The sequence below is a fragment of the Chiloscyllium plagiosum genome, unplaced genomic scaffold (assembly GCF_037043375.1).
Source record: "Chiloscyllium plagiosum isolate Xiang-an unplaced genomic scaffold, Cpla_swu_hap1 HiC_scaffold_16, whole genome shotgun sequence".
NCBI classification, from domain to species: Eukaryota; Metazoa; Chordata; class Chondrichthyes; order Orectolobiformes; family Hemiscylliidae; genus Chiloscyllium; species Chiloscyllium plagiosum.
The window spans coordinates 31,841,556-31,864,858 of NW_028270154.1; the positions used below are offsets into that span (position 1 = coordinate 31,841,556).

Here is a 23,303-nt window from a genome sequence, read left to right on the forward strand (position 1 = left end):
AGTCCAAAAAACAACCCTCCACCATCAACCTCTGTCTCCTACCTTCAAGCCAACTTTGTATACAAATGGCTAGCTCTCCCTCGAATCCACGTGATCTAACTTTGCTAACTGGTCTTCCATGCAGAACCTTGTCGAAAGTCTTGTTGAAGTCTGTATAGACAGCATCTACCACTCTGCCTTAATTGTTACTTTAGAAAACTCATTCAAGTTCATGGCAAGATGACAATTTTTCTTTTGCTTATTGGGTGGTAGGGATCATGGAGAAATGTGGGTCTTGAAGGCAAAGACAGAGGGATGGTTTTCAGAAGCTACCCTTTGTCCCCTCCATGCCTCCTATTCCCATTATTTTGGGGCAAATAGAATTTCATCCCTTAGCCCAGCAGGAGGATTGCCCTTGTTTCTCAGTCTTTGTCATCTGCAGGTAATTGAGACAATAATGAGTTGAGACCCTTAAGTGCTATTAATTGACTACTTAATAACCTTAATTACTGGTGAGTCAAAAAATATACCCAACATGCTTTTTTGTCCTGCATCTTAGTTAGTGACATTTTGAGATGAAGGTAAGTATTATCTCCAGGGCTAACTCTCTCAATCATTTCCACTTCTCACCACCACCTCAGGAAGGGGATAATTGCACCCCAGGCTTGTTGAGGGAAATAGGGCAAGGTTGAATAGAAATTGTCTGGTAGGCAACTGTCACATGACACATTGAAGCATTTCAACAGCAGGTTTGGATAGGTAATGGGCTTATGCCCCCAGCCGGCCAATGGTATTGCTGCTTTAATATTCATATCAGGATCCAATAACCCAGTTGTGTAATCCTGATTTGCATGCTTTAGTTACTAATGGGTTAGGCATGGGCATTAAAGCAAGTCTACATCTCTGCCATGTTTCCTGAGCCCTCCAGACCACCTGTGGTGAAAACAAAACATTCCGCATTAGTCAAGCAATTATTCTTTTTTTAAAAAAAAAATTGTCATGTCCCAATAGTAAATATATTGGAATAAAATAAACTAATAGGCTCTTAAAATGAGTAGAAATCTTGGCTGATCAAGGACAAAGCACAATAGAAGATGGCATCTTAAACACAGAGTCATAATTTTAAAAAATAGTGTAATAAATGAGAACAGTTTCCATAAAGTATTAGAGGTATCAATCCAAAATGAATACAAATAATTAACCCCACAAAGAGGTACTACTTTTGAGGATCACAACCCAACAATGTGTAATTGATAGGTGAAAGAAGTTATATTCTAAAACAAAAAAAGTTAGTTTGGTTAGCAGAAAGTCACACACAGACTTAAGTTAAAACTGGCCAGTCCCAGTCCCTGGAGTAGAGGAAACAGAATTTGTTTGCATACAGCTCTATATCACCTACAGAGATAGGCATTGGCCCCCAAAATTGTTCCTCCTCATATCTCCTTCCCCATCGCTTTTAAAAAGCATGAGCTCAGGAAACTTTGTCATGAAGATAGAGATCATTCAACCAGCTGTCTCTGCCACTTCCTTCTCCCCTTGTCCACCATCAAAGGTCAAAGACAGAATGGACTAGATTGCTCCTATGTAGGAAAACAATATCCTTTTATGTCTGCCTCTTACATCATTTGAAGTGTTTTTTTTTAAGACCAACTGTTACAACATGGGATAAACCCTCCTGCTTAATTTAAACCAGCAACACTGAAAGAATTTATCCTGTGCAGCAATCTGTGAAAATTTGAAAGGCCAAGAACTATTTAAAGTAAAAATTAACAACTTTGTTTCTTAAAGTATAACAGAGAATAATTAATTAACAACTATTTACAACTCATTCCTCTATCCTATCTTTTACCTTCCCTTTCTACAATACTAGTCAGATTAAAAACCCCAATTATGATTTACTAAAAATTCAAGTTTCAAAACCAGCCAGTTGTTGAATCTTCTATTTGGATCTACCTGTGTCGTCTTTTCTTGGGGATGATGCTGCACAGATTGATAAAGTTACCTTTAAGAGAGCTATTTTTCGGGCAATCTCTATTTGCTGGTGGCGTGGCAGTTCTCCTCCCAACTGTTCAATTTTCCCCTGTCTTATACTCCACCCCCCCCGAGACTATTGGATTGGGTCATATGCTTTAAAGATTGTCAGTATAATAAATTCAAATTTGATTGGAATTTGGCATTTTGTTGGGGTATATTTTAAACTCATTGGCGTAATTCGAATCTGTTTTTGTCTTCAGGCGACCAGCTACCCTAGTAGCGAGACCACATGTTATATTGTATTTTATTCAGAACACTTGGTGCTGTCAGGTAGTTCTGCTAGCTTTTAACTCTCTTAAAGGTTCCAATACACCCACATCTTCATAACACAAGCTTCAACTAAGTCCAGCCTTAAATACTCACTTTCCTTTAATTTCTCTCCTGCATGCCCTCTAGAAGCTCTTTGTTCATAAAAACCCACCTCATTCTCCTGAGATTCTCTCCACTAAATGGGACATCCAATATCCACTTATGGCTCCCACGCCTGTTGTTATTAATCGTTCTGTCTTGCTAAGCTTTGTCACCTCTCCCTGAAGTGTGCCCTTCCCATTAAAAAGAATTCTTGACTATTGCTACTTTGCAAACTACAGCCAAATCTCAATCTCCCTTTACACCCCAAAGTTCTTCAATGTGCTGCTTCACCACCCACATTTATGAGTGTTTCCTGAAACTCTAGAACTTAAGCTCCCAAGACCTTCAAATCTGGAATTGTCTTGCTAAAACTCTCCAATCCCCTTTCTTCCTTTTAAGAGCATTTTTAAAAATATAATTCTGACCAAGCTTTACATTTGTCCTTCAATTTCCTTACTTGACTGTGTTTTGTAACATTGCTGTGAAACAGTTTGGAACTTTTTTTATTTAAGGATGCTGTGTAAGTAAAATTTGGTGAAAATTATTTAGACAGAAAATGGATCTCTTTCCTACCTTCTGTCATTAAAGCAAAAATGTAATGCCTTATTTGTTCACTCATCATCAAGACACAATTTCTAAAAAGGCTCATTCGTACATTTAGGAAAAATGTAATACCATGAAACATCAAATCCTCTCCTCCCTTTCTCTTCCTACTGTCTGGATTCTCCGCCTCTCCAATCCTCCTCTCTTACTCATCTAATTTCAGTATCCCATTTCTGTCTGAATCTCTCTGGTTGTGCCTTTTCCTTTTTTACCTTCATTCACTCCTCTCCTTCACCTCACCTTCTCCTTGTTTTCCTTCTCTTAACACTGACTTCCATGTTACTCCACATTTGATGACATCTAGCTCTAGAGTTCAAAATATATATATTTCTTGGTGTTCTTTGAAATTTTCACAAGGACTACTTCATTCTTCTGAACTCTTCTATTAATTATTTTGTTAGGTTAGAACATTACCTAAATATTCAAAAGCATAGTTAACAAACGTTCCATACATTGAGAACACCAGTAGAGACCCTTGCAAGACACTATTATTCACGTTTGTCCTGTCAATTAGAGTGCCTGCCCACTATTCCGAATTCTGTCTCTTACAAAAACTAATTTCCAAACTGGGACAAGAATTTGCCTTCAATTCCATTTTAGCTAACTTTACTTAGAAATCTCTTCAGACGTCCATCCTCATGAGTCTGTGCCTCTCGACATGCATTTGAATAACATTCATGATGTCCTCCTGACCACTATTTTAGTCATTTCTTCAAAGAAAAATTAATTGAGGTTGGTAATCCACCATTTATCAGTTGTCTCTGAGCTGAAATTTTTCAGCATTCAGTCACACTGTCCTTAATTATACAAACTAATATATTTCTGTACTTGAAACAAAATGTATGGAATGGGCTTTCAGCTATTTAGAATTTAGTTATCCTATACTTGGTGATCAAGGGGCTAAAAGGGAGGAGGAAATAAACACAGTTGCTATTATGAGAGAAAACTCTGGAAACTTATGACCCAGCCTCTACAGCCCTTTCTTTGGTACAAAATTCCACAAATTCACAAACGTCTGACAGAAATTATTCCTCTGCCCTGCCCTAAAAAGATGACCACTTATTCTGAGATTATGCCTTCTGGCCCTAGATTCTCTCACAATAGAAAACAACCTTGCCTCATCTATCCTGTCAAATCCTGAATCTTTCATATTTCAGTAAAGTTAAATCTCATTCTTCTAAACTCTGAATACAGGCCCAACCTACTCAAACCTTTCGTCATAAGATTGATCCTTCTCTGTTCCGTTTCCAAAGCCAGTAAAACTTTTGTTAGATAAGGGGCTCACAACTGTTCACAATATTCCGCTATTGTCTGATTAGTATCTTGTATAATTATGGTTAGCCTTCCCTTTTTTTAATACTCCTGTCCTTTTGAGATGAAGACCCATTCCATTTGCTGAACTTGCATGATTTTTGAGATATTAGATTAGATTAGATTAGATTACTTACAGTGTGGAAACAGGCCCTTCGGCCCAACAAGTCCACACCGCCCCGCCGAAGCGCCACCCACCCATACCCTTACCCTTACGTTTACCCCTTACCTAACACTACAGGCAATTTAGTATGGCCAATTCACCTGACCTGCACATCTTTGGACTGTGGGAGGAAACCGGAGCACCCGGAGGAAACCCACGCAGACACGGGGAGAACGTGCAAACTCCACACAGTTAGTCGCCTGAGGCGGGAATTGAACCCGGGTCTCTGGCGCTGTGAGGCAGCAGTGCTAACCACTGTGCCACCGTGCCGCCCCAAAGGGCTCCCAAATTCCTCTGCCTGTAGCTTTCAACAGTCTTTCCCCAATTCAATAATTTTCTCACTTTATATTCTGTCAAGTTTTTGTCCACTCAACCTGTCTATATCCCTCTGTAGACTCTTTGTGTCATCGTCACTATTTGCCTTCCCACCTATTGTTGTTTCATCTAAAAAGTCACTTCATATGTACTGTAAATAATTGTGGCCCCAGAACTGATCCCTCTAGTACTGCATTGATTACAGGTTGCCATCCTGAAAATGCTCATCCTTACCCAAATTCCCTACTTTTATTTGTTAGCAGATCCTCTATTAAAGCTATTATACCACCTGCAAGCCATGGGCTCTTAGGTAGCCTAATATATAGCACCTTGTCTTATTTTTGGATTTTCAGAAGGCATATTAGATCTCTGCTTTCCCTTTATGCTGCTTCTTACTTCCTCAAACAATTCTAAGAAATTTCCTCTTGGAGAAGCCATGCTGACTCAGCTTCATCATATTATGTATTTCTAAATGCTCATCCTTCAAAGTAGACTTGAACATTTTTGCATTAACAAATATTAAGCTAACTGGCCTGTAGTTACCTGTTTTTTGTCTCCTTCCCTTTTTTAATAAAGGTGTTAAGTCAACAGTTTTCCAATCCTCAGGGAATTGTCCAGAATCTAAAGCTCTAAGAATCTCTGTAGCTACTTCTTTTAATATACTAATATGAATTGCATCAGGTCCAGGTGACGTTTAGTTCCTTAGCCCTGTCAATTTTCCTAGCACTTCTTCTCTAATGATAGTTATTGTGTTTAATTTTTCTCCTCCTTTGTCCCTTGATTAATAAGTAATTTTGAAATGTCATTAATACCTTCTCCAGTTAACACTGATGCAAAGTATTTATTCAGCTCCTCCGCTATGTCCTGATTCCTCACTGGAACTGTAGACTATAGAGAAGTGTAGATCTAGGAACAACCTGATCAAGATTTTCAAGGAGATCAAAGCTGGGATTTAAACATTGAGGATCATGTGTCTTTTTGAAAAGACGGAGGGAAGAAAAGATGTTGGGGTATCATTGTTTAGTAAAGATGGAATAAGTGGTATTGCAGGAACTATCTTCTATCAGAAGACGTAGAATCTGTATTAGTGAAAGTAAGAAATTACAAGAGGAAGAGTACACTGGTCAGAATAGTCTGTAAGTAGGAAGCAATAACATTTCCTCTTTCTCAAGTAAACCTTGTAATTGCCTCCTTCATTTTTAAAATAGCGAACTGTGTTTTAATTGAAGTTTGATATAGCTACATACTAAAAAGAATTAATAATCTTTGCTATGATGAACGGAAGGAGTTGATTCACCCATCCTCACCTGGCCGTAATGCATCTCAGAAGAATGAAAGGCTTGAAGACTCATTTGATGCTCAGAGTAGTAATCAGTCAACTCAGCTGATTAATGCTCCACTTCATGAACATCGGATTTGAATTCTAAGCACTACTTTGTCAATTATAATAAGGTCGCTATCATTAATGGCTGAACTGTCACTCAGAATATTGTACTCTCCTTTTGTCAGTCTCTATTCTGTACACTCTATTTTTCTGTTTAAAAACTCTCAAAATATTGCAAAGGATTATCTCAGATGTTTTTAGCTAATAACAAGTGATATTGAAAGATGTCAGTAATTGCACAGTAATTGTCCTTTTTCTGCTTAGTCTATTATATGAAACCAAACATAGGAATTTTAAGAAATTATGAGAATGAAAATATTAACCTTGTCATATGTTTAAGTTTCCACATATGTATAACCACTGTGATTTGGTTAGGTCTATGAAGGTTATGGACAGACTGAATGTACAGCTGGATGTACTTTTACCACACCTGGAGACTGGACATCAGGTATTAATTGATATTTGAAATAGCAATAAAAAGGTATATGTATGCACTACATATCAAAGATGTTGAAGCAAGCTTCCTAAAATATCTCCAGTTTCTGCTAAAATAGAACAGTGTATTCAGGAGTAATAGGAAAATGTCCTGAATACTGGCTGCAGCCCTTTGAAAAAGCATCAGCGAGATGATGTTCAGGGAAGAGCTTCTCTATTTGGCTTCAGAGCAGAATTAGTGGAGGCTTGAGAATAGCTTGCTCACTTATTCTCTATCTCAGTCATTATATGTTATCACATTGAGAGAGACCAAAGGAAGGCGAACGCATGAAAAATTACTTGTAAACATAAAAGCCAATCTTCTTCCTAATTAAATCATTAAAAAAAATCTCCTTTTGGAGATGCACTTGTGGGTGGACAATTTTGACCATGGATATTCTAAAATGTAGTGTGGCTACCCAATGGAAATGAATATTGGAAGAGGTATTTACTGGCTAGACAAATTGCTAGTATACATTTTACACTATTGGCCAATGTCAAAAGTACCTCGCTCTCAACCAACAATACATTTCAGATCAAGCTAAGATCAAAATCAGAAATATGGTACATCAAGCCAAGTGATAGAGAGGTAGTATCTGAGAGGGTAAGGTAGATGAGGATGGAGAGAGATGAATTGGAGAAAGGGAAGGTGAGAGAAGTGGAGAAAATCATTCAGGAGAGGAGACAGGAAGAAACAGAAGAAAACAGCAGAGCATGGGTGAGGATAGTGGAATTGGGAAGAGAATATAGTGGGGAGAAGGCAATGGGCAAGAAAAGGAGAAAGGCAAAGTGGAAAGGGAAAGAATGGAGATAACAAAATGGGAAGAGAGGAAAGATGGAGAAGGAGGGCAGATGGGGAGGGGAGGAAGAGTGTGCAGTGAAAGCAGGTGAGGGAGTAGAGATGTCACTGAATTTTGATTATAGAGTTGAGAAAGTATAGAGGCAGGGAGAAAAGGAAAGGCAATAGCAGTCATACGGAAGAATGGCTTAAAAATTGGAAGGGAAATGGTAAAATGATGAGAAGGTTATTGGAATATAAGTAAGAGGAAGAAATGAAAAGGGGAAAATAGCTGGAAGAAGAAAAGGAAAGAGATATGAGAATCCAAGGACAATGGATTGTAGGAATTGTGGGAATTGTAGGAAATGAGGCAAATGGGGAGGAGCAGGAATGCTGACAGAAGTTGGATATGGACGAAAAAGGGAATACATTTACTAAAAGGAAGAAAGGTGGGAAAAAGAAGCAAAGGATAGTGATGAGAAGGGAAGACCCGAGGGGAAGGCAGAAGAGCAGAGCTGGAGGAAAAATAAGTTATAGATGGAGAAAATAGAAAAGAATTTGGTGGACTAAAGGCTGATAAAGAGGACGGGATGAAAGGGCAATATAAGGAGGAGAAATTTTCAAGGTAGAGAAATCTAGTAGGATGAGGTTTGATGGAAAGATGGAAAGGCCAAGATGGAAAGCAAGGACAGAAAAAGAAGGGGATAAGATTTAGAGATGGAAAGAAGAGAGGAAGTGAGGGGAGCACAGTAAATAAACAAGAAAAGGGGGAGTGCAGTGAAAAGGGAGGGAGAGTAATAAGAAAACAGTGAAAGGAGAGGAAGGTAGCATAAAAAAATGTTGCCAAAGCAAGTTGGAGAGATGGAAAAGATGACCAGTGACAGTAAATGATAAAGTAAAATGAGGAGAGACAAACGGAGTATGAAAAGGAAAGGTGTGGTGAAGAGAATGAGAGAGGTACAGGAGTCGGGGAAGTGAGGAAAAGAAACATGAGTGTTTCCAGTCACCTGGTCAAACCTGGCTCTGTTTAAGGAGAGTAAGCATAGATCTGTTCAGAAAAAAATGTAGTGAACAAACTCTTTTGATAATTTGATGTTGTAACATAGAAGCTGGATATAGGTCGTGCCATTGATGTGGTTCACATGGACTTTCAAAAGGCAGCTGACATGTCAAAGAACAGCTCTCTGTCTGTATTCCTGATGAAGGGCTTTTGCGCGAAACGTCAATTTTACTGCTCCTCGGATGCTGCCTGAATTGCTGTGCTCTTCCAGCACCACTAATCCAGAATGTCAAAGAACAGGCTTATCAACAAATTTAGAACATATGGAACAAGAGGGAAAGTTGCAGCAGGGGTATGGAATTGACTGAGTGGCAGAAAACAAAGTAGTTGTGAATAGTTTTTTTGGATTGATGGAATTCCCCAGGAATTTGTGTTAGCCCCCTGCCCTTCCTGATGTGTGATAATGACCTGGACATTGGCGAACAGTTTCAAAATTTGAAGATGATTATGCACTTGGAAGTACTGTAAACCTTACAGAAGATAGTGTCGGACTTCAAGAAATAGGGTGGTTAGTGGAATGAGTCAACAAGTGGAAGGTGATATTTAATGTGATGTGTGAGGGGATTAGGTTTGGTAGGAAGAATGTGGAGAGACAATATAAAATAAAAAGTACAATTTGAAGGATTGCAAGAATTTAGGCAGCTGGCAGGATATGTGTTAAGTAGTTGAAGGCAACAAGTGGCAAGAAAGTGATTAATAATGCATAGTACACCTGTATAAATAGGGCTATGGAATACAAAATAAAGAAGTAATGATAAATCCATCTAAAACATTGTTTCAGCCTCAGTTGGAGTTTGGTATCAAGTCCTGGACACCACACCTTAGGGAAAATGTGAAAGAGTGATATGAAGGATGAAGCACTTCAGCTGTGCAGATACATTGGACACACTCAGGCAATGTTCCTTGGTGAAGAGAAAGTTCAGACCGGATTTGATAGAGAAGATTGGGAGAAACTGTTTCTGTTGGTGGAAGGGTCCAGAACCAAAGAACATCAATTTAAGGTGATTGGCAAAAGAAGCAATGGAAACATGAATAAAGAAGCTTTTTAATTCAAAAAGACTAGCATCTGGAATGCACTGCACTGGTGGAGAATCATTTACTTGAGTCCTTCAGAAGACAATTGGATAACTACTTGAAGAGAAAGAAATTAGCAGGCCTCCAGGAAGAAGTAGGAGAATGGGAGGGCTGACACAGACAAGTAGGTTTTCTGTGCTATAAGCATTACGTGGCTATATTATTTGTGGGAGGACATTAGATGACGGGAGAGAAAAGGAGCAGGAGAAAGGTGGGAGAGGGAGACCACGAAAGAGAAGAGAAAGAGAGATTAGGTGGTGATGGGGAAAATCTCGGAGATGACCAAAAGAGGAAATTTAAGTTAATAGCTCAACTCTAATTTGTCGGTCTCTTGGCTGTTCTGTCAGTCATGTTGGTGTCTGATGGTTGATTGGTCACTTTTAGATTTACTACATTTTGTTTTATTTTCTGTTTTAAAAACTCAGGGGTGAATCTTTTCCTATCTTGTAGTCGTCTAACTCCTCACTCTCTTTCTTCACCATTCTCCACATCTCATACATGTGGTTAAACTTTAGTATTCAACCTGTAGTCTTTCTGGTTTAAGACTAATATTATTTTTCTGTTTTTAAATTCCATATAGAAAGAAATCAAAATATTTTGGGGAAATGGTTCTTTTTATATATTTTTTATAAAGAGATATTTATATTGCCTCGTTTAATGACCTCCATATCTGGACACCAAGAGCTCCCTGTTTCTCCAGTAAAACTTGTAGTTATGTCAACATAATCTGTAAACCTCATCATCATTTAACCATGAACTAAATTACAATTTCTCCTTCATATCAGGATACAAGATTCAAATGTTACTTGATTATTAATATTGCTTAATTTTCATTCTGCAGGACATGTTGGAGCTCCATTGCCTTGTAATTATCTCAAACTTATCAATGTAGATGAAATGAAGTATTTTTCTGCAAAAGGAGAGGGAGAGGTAGGTAAATGCTTACATTTCAAATATTCTTCCCTATTTATAGGTATTCCCATTTCACTCTCAATGAAAGGGGCAGACAGCAAAGAGATTCTATCTTTTAAAATGAACGGGGCGTAGAACTAATGTAAACACTATGCTGGAGAAACTAAGCTGTTGATATTTTGAGTATAATATGATGTGCATTTTAGATTTAAGCCTTCTGGATCACTGGGATCATTTCTGGGGACTTGTACAAGTGGTACAGTCTTCACATAAACCAACATCCTTCCAGGTAGGTTTGCTAGTGTTCTTGGAAAGGATTTAAACTAGTTCAGCAGGTGGCGGGGTGCAACATGAGTACAATAGTGACACAATAGAGTAAAGGAACCAAGATAGAGAGAGTTCAGCCATGTTACAATTTAGGAGAGCGAGGCAAAGCTGAATACTTTAATGCTAGGTAAGACGAGCGTGGATTTGCACATGAAATTGCGATGTTGCCAGCATAGATATGGTTGATGGGGGGCAAGACTGGCAACTCCACATTCCAGGGTATAGGATCTTCAGTTGAATAGGAGAGGGTGTAAAGAGGGGATGGTGTTGCATTATTCAGGAGGGTATATTATAGGCTCCCATGCAATCAGTTGACAATAGAGGAAAAGATACGTAAACAATTCACTGAGATGTGTAATACCCTGATATAGGGTAACTATATCAGATTTTAACTTCCTAAACATTAATTGGGATAGTCATAGAGTAAAGATTTAAGAAGGGGTAATCTGTGCATGGGGCCAAAGGATATTGTTAGGATGGTAAACAAATACTTCAAATCTCTCTTTGCTCTGGAAAAGGAAGATTATGGTACAGAATTTGGGGAAGAGCACTATAAGGGTTTTAAGCAGATGGACATATGGTGTGAAGAGGTTTTTATAGGCTTAAAAGTGAACAACCCTCTGATCAAGATGAGTTGCATATCTGGCTGCTGTGTGGCGGGAGAGGAAATTACAGGGGCTCTGACCTAAATGTTTTATTTCTATATGGCCAGAGGAGAGGTGTTGGAAGACTGGAGAACAGCTATTGTGGTCCCACTTTTTAAGAAAGTGAGATGAACAAATCAGGGATTTACAGACCAATGAGCAGTAGCAAAACTATTGGAGAATATCAATCTGCACTTGGAGAGACAAGGTTTGATCAGAGGTAGTCAGCATGGCTTTGTCAGTGGGAGATTGTGCCCAACAAATTTGATTGAATTTTTTGATGATATGATCAGGTGTGTAGATGAGGTAGTGAACTGATATAGTTTATATTGATTTTCAGCAAAGCCTTTGAAAAACTCCCACAGAAGGGACGCAGAGGAGAATCACAAGAATGTCACCTGGAATGGAGTATTTTGGCTATAAAAGAGGTTGGATAAGTTTGCAGTTGTTTCTTTACAGCTGAGAATGCTGAGTGGGGATCAGATTGAGGTGTATAAGATTGAGAGGCATCGACAGGGTGGGTAGGGAAGCAGCTTTTCCCTAGGTCAGTAATGAGGTGGCATAATTTTAAGGTGAAGGGCAACAGGTTTACAGGTGATTTGAGGAAAAGGATTTTCACCCAGAATCTGGTGGTGGGAATCTGGAATACTACCTGAGAGGGTAGTAGAGGAAGTAAATCTCAGAACCTTTTAAAATGTCCTTGGATGAGCACATGAAACCCTAAAATATCATAACATTAAGGCTATGGGTCAAGTGCTAGAAAGTGGGATCAGTGTAAGCAGATCACAGACTGAATAGGCCAAAGGTCCTCTTCTATACTATATGATGCTTTGGATTGGAAGGGGGTTTGAAAAGTGCTGGATTTTCAGTTGCTTTAATTTCTGTTCTAATAATTGACTAAACAGAAGGAACAGGGAACAATACCAGGATCTTGTTGAATAGGCCCAGTGCATTATTAATAGTGAGCCATGTGGATAGCCAGCTAGTTTACCAAAAATGAGCCATTGAAGTTGGGGCTATAGGGTTGTCAAGAGTAGGTTTCAAACAAATCCATAACACAGACAAGGAAAAGTTCAACACCTTTCTCCGGGAAGGAGAATTGGCCATTACCAGGGTGGGAACTTGGAGGATTATGACTGGGAAAAGTAATGGCAATCATTTGATGGTGGTAGTGGTGGTGATGGAGATAAGAGAGTGTCAAGGTAGTGATTAGGGTTGAGAATGATGGTCACTAGTGCCTCATTGCAGCTGTCTTCTTCCATGCTGTTCCAGGGTATTCCAGTATCTCTGCCCACAGTAGTCCCTTTTTTTAAAGACTGCAAGTTAAACCTAGGTGGTCTGTGGTAGGATTGAGTATTAGTATTTGTGGCATTAGGGTAAACCTACGTTTCAGAATATCTTCAACGATGCTTTATTTTTCCATTTGCAAAGAACTTGAAAGCAAAATACTGTGGATGCTGGAACTCTGTAACAAAAGCAGAAAATGCTGGAGAAACTCAGCAAGTCTGGCAACAGTTATGGAGAGCAAAACAGTCAACATTTTGTCTGTTGTGACTCTTCAGAACAGTTCAGGGTTCATTTTATTTTTCTGCTTTGCCTGGAACTGAATAATCTGCCTCCTCTTCTCATTTCAGTTTATCCTCAAGTCATCTTAAAAGCAAATTATTTATCTTGTTCATACTGTTGCAACCTCACTCCACCTTATACCAGACAGGTCAACCTAAACTTTACTTGCAACAGTTATAGAAAAGCAAATGCTACAGCATGTGGGCCTAATATGAAAGCAACTTGAATTTGGAAGAAGTATGAAAAATAGTTGAAATAGTATATTTTTTCACTGATCATTGTGAATGTCCATTACATTGTAGATCTGTGTGAAAGGACCAAATGTGTTCAAAGGCTACCTCAAAGACACTGAGAAAACAGATGAAGCACTGGACAAAGACAGTTGGTTGCATACTGGGGATATTGGTAAATGGTTACCTGTGAGTATGTACTATATAAATATCATTATTTAGTAAAACTGAGAAATGTATTTTTTAATAGTTGATTTTAGAAATAATATATTTTATAATGTTTTCCTTCTGAAACACAATAGACAGCCTGAGCGCAATTATGATGAATTCATATCAAATCATGCGTATAAATAGTTGTTTATTGAATGTTAGATAAATAGGTGGTTACCACATTTTTTGGGACATCAGAATTTTATCTGGAGATGTGTGTTTATGACTTTTTTCTATTTCACACAATAAATATGAATGAGAGGATATTGGGTCTACTGAAATTCTATTCCTGAGTGTGGATTAATGTAGTTCATTCTGATTTTAAGAGAGGTAAATGAGAAGTTACTTGGTTATTGGAATTCTGCAGAACAGGAAGGAAAAACTGAGATAGTGAGGACTGCTCGAGAAGTCAGAGTTGATAAGTGTGGCATTGGAAAAAGCACAGCAGGTCAGGCAGCATCTGAGGAGCAAGAGAGTCAGTGTTTCGGGTATAGCCCTTCATCAGAAAAAAAAACTATGGAAGGATATCAATAAGAGAGAAAGAAAGAAACTGACACTGCCTTTGCTGTTTGAATTCATGTATCGCTGGACATCAGAGTGCATCTGGGAAAATTAACCAACAGTGAAATTCACAACTGATCTTGGAGGAACTGTTGGGTGAAGTTCATAGCACAGAAGCAGATCAGTGTATTGTTGTTTTAAGTGTGACCTACAGAAAGTCTGCAGTAGTGTGTAGAGTGGGTTAGTTCTTAATTATTTGTATTTGGAGATGTGTCTCTTGATTAAACTTAAAATATAAGCCATAACTATTAATTTAACCTGAGGCAGTGTTTGTAAAGGAATAAGACGGTGTTGTTTTCTGGGTCTGTGGATTGTGAAAATGGCCTTTAATATGTGCTTCTTGTCAGATGTGGAAGTTTAAAGAGAGTTTAAAGATTACAGCGGATTACATCTGCCATAAATGCTGTTGGTTGCGAATCTTATCAGATCAAATGGATCGGTTGGGGAGACAGTTAGAAGCAATGAGGAATTTTCAACAACAGTATGTGATGGATGGGAGTTGTAGGAAGGGGGGAAAGTCACAGATACAGTCACATAGATGGGTTAACTCCAGGAAAGGTAAGAGAGGTAGGCAGCTAGTGCAGGAGTCTTTGGTGGCTATACCCATTTCAAACAAATACGCTGTTTTGGAAAATGTAGTGGGGGATGGATTCTCAGGGGAATGTAGACGAACAGCCAAGTTTCTGGTATTGAGACTGGATCTAATGCAACGAGGGATATGTCTGATTCCTAGAGATCAATTGTGTTAGGAGACTCTCTAGTCTGAGGTACAGACAGATGTTTCTGTAGTCAGCAGTGAAAAATCAGAATGGTGTGTTGCTTCCCTGGTGCCAGGATCAAGGATGTCTCCGAGTGTGCAGAATGTTTTCATGGGGGAGAGGGGCCAGCAAGAGGTCATTGTCCACATTGGAACCAACGACATAGGAAGGGAAAAGGTTGAGATTCTGAAGGGAGATTACAGAGAGTTAGGTAGGAATTTAAAAAGGAGGTCCTCGATTAGTAATATCTGGATTACTCCTAAGAGTTAGTGAGGGCAGGAATAGGAGGATAGAGCAGATGAATGCATGGCTGCGGAACTGGCATATGGAAGAAGGATTCACATTTTTGAATCATTGGAATCTTTATCAGGGTAGAAGTGACCTGTACAAGAAGGACGGATTGCACCTAAATTGGAAGGGGACTAATATACTGGCAGGGAAATTTGCTGGAGCTGCTTGGGAAGATTTAAACTAGTAAGATGGGGGGGGTGGGACCAAGGTAGATAATGAGGCAAGAGGTCAATCTGAGACTGATACAGTTGAGAACAGAAGTGAGTCAAACAGTCAGGGCAGGCAGGGACAAAGTACGACTACAAAATTAAACTGCATTTATTTCAATTCACGGGGCCAAACAGGGAAGGCAGATGAACTCCAGGCATGGTTAGGAACATGGGACTGGGATATCATAGCTATTACAGAAACATGACTCCAGGATGGGCAGGACTGGCAGCTTAATGTTCCAGGATACAAATGCTACAGGAATGATAGAAAGGGAGGCAAGAGAGGAGGGTGAGTGGCGTTTTTAATAAGAGATCGCATTACAGCTGTACTGAGGGAGAATATTCCTGGAAATACAACCAGGGAAGTTATTTGGGTGGAACTGAGAAATAAGAAATGAATGATCACCTGATTGGGATTGTATTATAGACCTCCTAATAATCAGAAGGAAATTAAGAAACAAATTTATAAGGAGATTTCAGCCATCTGTAAGAATAATAGGGTGGTAATGGTAGGGGATTTTAACTTTCCAAACATAGGCTGGGACTGCCATAGTGTTAAAGGGTTTAGATGAGAAGAATTTGTTAAGTGTGTGCAAGAAAATTTTCTGATTCAGTATGTGGATGTACCTACTAGAGAGGGTGCAAAACTTGACCTACTCTTAGAAAATAAGGCAGGGCAGGTGACTGAGGTGTCAGTGGGAGGGTACTTTGGGGCCAGTGACCATAATTCTATTAGTTTTAAAATAGTGATGGAAAAGGATAGACCAGATCTAAAAGTTGAAGTTCTAAATTGGAGAAAGGCCAATTTTGATGGTATTAGGCAAGAACTTTCGAAAGCTGATTGGGGGCAGATGTTTGCAGGTAAAGGGACCACTGGAAAATGGGAAGCCTTCCAGAATGAGAGAACCACAATCCAGAGAAAGTATATTCCTGTTAGGGTGAAAGGAAAGGCTGGTAGGTGTAGGGAATGCTGGATGACTAAAGAAATTGAGGGTTTGGTTAAGAAAAGGAAGGAAGCATATGTCAGGTAGACAGGATAGATCGAGTGAATCCTTAGAGTATAAAGGCAGTAGGAGTATATTTAAGAGGGAATTCAGGAGGGCAAAATGGAGACATGAGATAGCTTTGGCAAATAGAATTAAGGAGAATACGTTAAGGACAAAAGGGTAACTAGGGAGAAATTAGGGTCCCTCAAAGATCAGTGAGGCAGCCTTTGTGTGGAGCCACAGAAAATGGGGGAGATACTAAATGAGTATTTTGCATCAGTATTTACTGTGGAAAAGGATATGGAAGATGTAGACAGTAGGGAAATATATGGTGACACCTTGGAAAATGTCCAAATTACAGGTGAGGAAGTGCTGGATGTCTTGAATGCATAAAGGTGGATAAATCCCCAGGACCTGATCAGGTGTACCCTAGAACTCTGTGGGAAGCTAGAGAAGTGATTGCTGGGCCTCTTGCTGAGATATTTGTATCATCGATAGTCACAGGTGAGGTGCTAGAAGACTGGAGGAGAAAGTGAGGTCTGGAGGTTAGCTAACGTGGTGCCACTGTTTAAGAAGGGTCGTAAAGACAAGCCAGGGAACTAAAGACCAGTGAACCTGAAGCCAGTAGTGGGCATGTTGTTGAAGGGAATCCTGAGGGACAGGGTGTACATGTATATGGAAATGCAAGGACTCTGATTAAGGATAGTCAACATCATTTGTGCATGGGAAATCATGTCTCACAAACTTGATTGAGTTTTTTGAAGAAGTAACAAAGAGGATTGATGAGGGTACAGAGGGTGATAAGTGTATGGAATGATCTGTCACAGGAAGTGGTGGAGGTTGGTACAATTGCAACATTTAAGAGGCATTTGGATGGGTGTATGAATAGGAAGGGTTTGGAGGGATATGGGCCGGGTGCTGGCAGGTGCGACTAGATTGGGTTGGTATATCTGGTCGGCTTGGATGGGTTGGACCGAAGGGTCTGTTTCCATGCTGTACGTCTCTATGACTATGACTCGAAGAAACAATTGTGTTTATTGGAGTTGTATGCTTTGTCTATTTGTACAGCTACCTGTGTTATGGATGAGACAAGACCCTTCAAAACTTCTTTAAGCAGGTAGCCCAGACCGTATCGTTGCTATTTGTTTAGCTAGGTGTGTAGTGGATATTCCTGGTATAAATTGGCTGGGTTGACTGCCAAGCTTTAAACTTAACAAAATTTATTTCCAAAATTATAGAATGAAACACAAAGAACAGAAAATAGAATACCCGATAACTTATCCTATCCAAACCCAACTTAATGATGCTGATCCGAAAACACCCACATCCCTTAGCACACACAGTAAAATATGGTATAGGCAACTCTCAGTTCGAAATCAGAAGAGCAGAAGGAGAGAAAGTATCCAGCCTTTCTTTACACATGCAACTGCTGAACTGAACCAAAAAACCTCAACAAGTTATTTCTAAAATATGAAAGCCTTTGGCCTGAGATATCATCTGTTTAAGGGTAAACAAAAAGGGCCCCAATAAACCATTCATCTTTGCACCAACTCTGCCATTTCAGAGGTTGGTCTGTTTTACAACCCCTCTGAAAAAAATCAAGGAACACAGTAACTTTGACAAAAAAGAACAGCTTTGTGATACCTGGAGTTGACCAATATTCTTCAAGGACCAAATGAATTATGATATAATTGTTGTGATGTTGCTAAATTTTTAAAGTTGGGTTAAGTGAAGGAATTAATAATTTTACAGAAAGGCTTGTCACATTTGTTCGTTGTGATTTTCAGGACTCCAGTTTAAGGTATTTTGGGCAAAGTTAGCTGCAATGAAGTATTGTGTAGTAAATTATCAATTTAATATCAAGCTGATGGAATATGGAAACATCAAAAGCAGATGCATTTATTTGGCAAGTATCACAGCAGTACAAAGTACCAAAGTACAAAGCAAACTCTGTGGATCACAGTTTTTATTTAAAGCTGCTCACCAGTAAATAGCTGAAAGCAACCGATAAAATATTGATTGCTGGTTTAAAAAAAAATGAAATTAGTCTGGATGGCAGCCTTAGACCTGACAGCTAAGAATTTAATGCTACCATTTTCAGTGTAAGAAAGCCAAAACAGCAGACATGTCTACTTAATGGATCAATCGATCTGTTAATGGTATTTCTTGATGGAATTGGTTGATGGAGAAATGTCTTGCACGGCACCTTTAATGTCAATGTGAATCAGTGGAACAGGCAATATTTTGCTTTAAAGTTTTCTCCAAAACGTGGCTGCCCAAAATGGAGTTTGTTAAAAAAACACATTGTACTTATATCCACAAGATGTCAATCTATGGTGTATGAAACAGTTTTGTAATGTAGAAAATATAACAACAAACAATTTTCACATACACTATCACAAATGGCAATGTTGAGTTTGCTGGACAAGCTATTTTAGTAATGTCAGTTGTGGAAGAATTGTGAAACTTCGCTATGTTCCCATTCACCACCTCTATATCTCATTTCACCTCTCCACTTTATCCTTCAGCCCTAGGTATATCGAATCAGTATGTCAGATATAGTAAAACAAAGAACTGCAGACACTGGAAATCTAAAACAAAAACAAAGTGCTGGAGAAACTTAACAAGCCTGGCAGGATCAATGGATAGAGAGAGGAACACAGCTAATGTTTTGAGTCCAGTGACCCTTTTGTCAGAAATGAAAACAGCTGGAAAAAAAGTGACATTTGTACTGACGGGGAGTGGGGTGGGTGAGCCAAATAGATGGAAGAGGTGCCCAGAGAGAAAGTGGGAGGAAAAAAGGCCGACAAAGGCATTGTTGATAGTAAACCAGGGAATAAATAAATGTTGAATAGGTGTTAATGGGAATTGTGAATAATTGAAAATGGATTGGCTGTTCTGGGAGCAATGTATAGAACAGGATCTGGGGATGTGTGAGTGCATAAGTAGCACAGAGGTTCACACTCTGAGATTGTTAAACTCAACGTATAGTCCTGAGGGCTCTATGCAGAAGATGATGCATAGTTCCTCCAGTTTGCAAGCTCTTTTCCTCCTCCCTATCCAACGTCCTAGGCACAACTTGCAGGTGAAGCAGTGATTTATCTACACTTCATTCAAGTTAGTCCACTGTATTTGACAAGAGACAATAGTTGCAGGAGTAGGCCATTCTGCCCTTCGAGCCTGCACTACCATTCATTATGATCATGGCTGATCATCCTCAATCAGTATCCTATTCCTGCTTTATCTCCATAAACCCTTGATTCTACTATCCTTGAGAGCTCTATCCAACTCTTTCTTAAACAAATCCAGAGACTGGGCCTCTACTGCCTTATGGGGCAGAGCATTCCACACACTCATCACTCTCTGGGTGAAGACGTTTCTCTTCATCTCTGTCCTAAATGGCCTACCTCTTATTTTTAAGCTGTGTCCTCTGGTTCGGGACTCACCCATCAGCGGAAACATGTTTCCTGCCTCCAGAGTGTCCAATCCTTATACGTCTCAATCAGATCCCCTCTCCGTCTTCTAAACTCCAGGGTATACAAGCCCAGTTGCTCCAATCTTTCAATATAAGATAGTCCCGCCATTCCAGGAATTGACCTTGTGAACCTACGCTGCGCCAGAATGTCTTTCCTCAAATTTGGAGACCAGAACTGCACACAATATTCCAGGTGCGGTCTCACCAAAATCCTGTACAGCTGCAGAAGAACGTCTTTGCTTCTATACTCAATCCCAGTTGTTATGAAGGCCAGCATACTATTAGCTTTCTTCACTATCTGCTGTACCTGCATGCTTACCTTCATTAACTGGTGTACAAGAACACCCAGATCTCTTTGTACTGCCCCTTTACCTAACTTGACTCCATTTCGGTAGTAATCTGCCTTCCTGTTCTTGCCACCAAAGTGGATAACCATACATTTATCCACATTAAACTGCATCTGCCATGCATCTGTCCACTCACCTAACCTGTCTAGGTCACCTTGTAATCTCCTAACATCCTCCTCACATTTCACCCTGCCACCCAGCTTTGTATCATCAGCAAATTTGCTAATGTTACTATTAATACCATCTTCTATATCATTAATATATATTGTAAGAAGCTGTGGTCCCAGCACTGATCCCTGCGGCACACCACTGGTCACCGCCTGCCATTCCGAAAGGGAGCAGTTTATCACTACTCTTTGTTTCCTGTCAGCCAATCAATTTTCAATCCAATTCAGTACTTTGCCCCCAATACCATGCACCCTACTTTTGCTCACTAACCTCCTATGTGGGACTTAGGCTTTCTGAAAGTCCAGGTACACTACATCCCCTGGATCTCCCTTGTCCATCTTCAGAGTTACATTCTCAAAAAAATCCAGAAGATTAGTCAAGCATGATTTCCCCTTCATAAATCCATGCTGACTCTGACCTATCCTGTTACTGCTATCCAGATGTGTCGTAATTTCATCCTTTATAATTGACTCTAGCATCTTTTCCCTCCACTGAAGTCAGACTAACTGGTCTATAATTTCCTGCTTTCTCTCTTGCTCCTTTCTTAAAAAGTGGTACAACATTAGCCACCCTCCAATCCGCAGGAACTAATCCTGAATCTATCGAACTCTGGAAAATAATCACCAATGCATCCATGATTTCTTGAGCCACCTCCTTCAGTACCCTGGGATGTAAACCATCAGGCCCTGGGGACTTATCAGCCTTCAGACCTAACAGTCTCTCCAATACCAATTCCTGGCAAATATTTGCTGCTCACAATGTGGTCTCCTCTACACTGGGGAGACAAAACACAGATTGAGCTTCGTCAAACACCTTTGCTGTATCTATAAACTGACCCCAAGCTTCTAATTGCTTGCCACTGTTTCCATGCCAACATTTCTGCCTCCAGCTTGCTGCAGTGAAGTTTAGAGCAAGCTGCTGCCAGACCTGCAGAGTTTCCCTAGCACTTTATTTTTGTAGCTAATGGCATTTGGTAGCCAACCCACTAATGTCAATTTGAAAGAATGGAATTGAGACAAACATGATGGTTTGTTCAATTGCATCTAGTTCCTGAAAACATCTGTTGGATTCATTTACTAAATTCCAAGTGTGGATCAAAGGTTTCTGAGTGGAATAATTTATCTTTGTGTTTGATTTTATTTTTCTAGTGTTTTCTCCATACTTGAAGTGTTAAAGCACTATATTTTTAAATTAGGATGACTACAGATCTAGTTTCAATTTGAATGAATTCATTGGGACCTGGGTGTCCTTGTGCATGAATTGCAGAAGGTTGGTCTGCAGGTATAACAAGTAATTAGAAAGACAAATGGAATTTTGTCCTTCATTGCGAAAGGGGTTGAGCTAATAGCTGTGAGGTTATGTTGCAGTGTATAGGGTGCTGGTGAGGCCACACCTGGAGTACTGTGTGCAGATTTGGTCTCCTTATTTAAGAAAGGATGCACTGGCACTGGAGGGGGTGCAGAGGAGGTTCACTAGGTTGATTCTGGTGTTAAGGTGGTTAGCTTAGGAGGAGAGGCTGAGTATATTGGGTTTTTATTCATTGGAATTTAGAAGAATGGGGGGGGTGTGGGGAATCTTATAGAATTATATAAAATTATGAAGGGAATCGATAAAATAGAGATAGATAGAATGTTTCCACTGGTGGGTGAGACTAGGACAAGAGGCCGTGGGCTCAAAATTAGAGGAAGCAGGTTTAGAACGGAACAGCCAAGGAACTTCTTCACCAGAGGGTTGTTAATCTATGGAATTCCTTGGCCAGGGAAGTAGTGACATTACTTCTGTGATTGCTTTTAAAGCTAAGGTGGATACGTTTTTGAAAAATAAAGGAATTAAGGGATATGGTGAAAACGTGGGTAAGTGGACCTGATGAAAAGATTAGCCATGATCTTATTGAATGGCGGAGCAGGCTCAGAGGGCTGGATGTCCTACTCTTGCTCCTAGTTCTTATGTTGGTAGCGCTGATCATATGCACTATGTCTCTGTCCTTTTTCCTGTAGATAATATCAAAACTGAATGAGCTGAACTGTTCTGTCTATAAGGAACCCAAAGTTGAGCAATATACCTTGTCTGGCAGTTCATTGCACACTACTTTCCTTGCTATAAGAAAAATGATGAATTCAGCCATCAAATTGAAAAATCTTTGCAGGACCTTCCCTCGATGTAACCTCGCATCAGCATGGAGGACTAATTCTCTATAGGTAGCATTAATTTTTTTGAGTAAGGATTTAAACAAGCTATGCTGAAGGGATCTTACTCGAATCAAGTTTACAGTCTTAACTGTCATTACATGAGAAAAAGCCAAAACGTAACTTGCTATTGCATGTTGATGGATTCTGTGAGAATTGACAAAAGAGAGGCGATCAGGGCCATTTCTGCAAAATGCAACAAAGCCTGCATTTGCACCAAGTATAGCAGATGTACTGTCAGTTGTGATGGAAATCAGTTTCTTCATTGCTATGTTCTTCTCATGCACATACCTTTTTTCAATTTATTTTAGACATCTTCCCTTCTTCTCACTTTAAGGGGCAAAAGAATGAGAAGATCCTCTTTCGTTGTCATGGCTGTAAAAACCATGCACACACAAACAATCAGCTAAACTGTTTTGGTCATGTTGATTGGATTCATCAAATGCAGAGAGAAGCATTCACAGTAATTCAATGTCTTTCTGTAATTGCTGAAAGATACCTTCAGAAATGATTACACTCAGCTTGTAACTGTGGAAACACCTAGTGACTTATTCTGGATTGCTGTTATTGTGACCTGTTTGGTCCTAAGTCTTTGAGTAAAGAGCCAGCAACCATGAGGGGCAGCACAGTGGCTCAATGGTTAGCACTGCTGCCTCACAGCACCAGGGTCCCAGGTTCGATTCCAGCCTTGGGCGACTGTCTGTGTGAAGTTTGCACATTCTCCCTGTGCGGGTGCTCCGGTTTTTTCCCATAGTCCAAAGATGTGCAGGTCAGGTGAATTGACTGTGCTAAATTGCCCCATAGTGTTAGGTCAATTAGTCAGAGGGAAATGGGTCTGGGTGGGTTACTCTTCGGAGGGTCGGTGTGGACTGCTTCCACACTGTAGGTAATCTAATCTAATTACAGT

The 23,303-nt window shown here is 39.7% G+C and overlaps 1 protein-coding gene across 3 annotated transcripts in view; it reads left to right on the plus strand.

Annotated features, from left to right (window-relative positions):
- LOC122556574 (long-chain-fatty-acid--CoA ligase 6-like) overlaps positions 1 to 23,303 on the plus strand; it is a 203,998-nt gene that overhangs the window by 135,551 nt on the left and 45,144 nt on the right. For all 3 annotated transcript variants that reach the window (XM_087995260.1, XM_043703393.2, XM_043703392.2), the window contains exons 15-17: positions 6,516 to 6,588; positions 10,368 to 10,456; positions 13,278 to 13,394. In XM_087995260.1, coding sequence (XP_087851386.1) covers positions 6,516 to 6,588; positions 10,368 to 10,456; positions 13,278 to 13,394 — 279 coding nt within the window. The remainder of the gene's footprint in view (positions 1 to 6,515; positions 6,589 to 10,367; positions 10,457 to 13,277; positions 13,395 to 23,303) is intronic.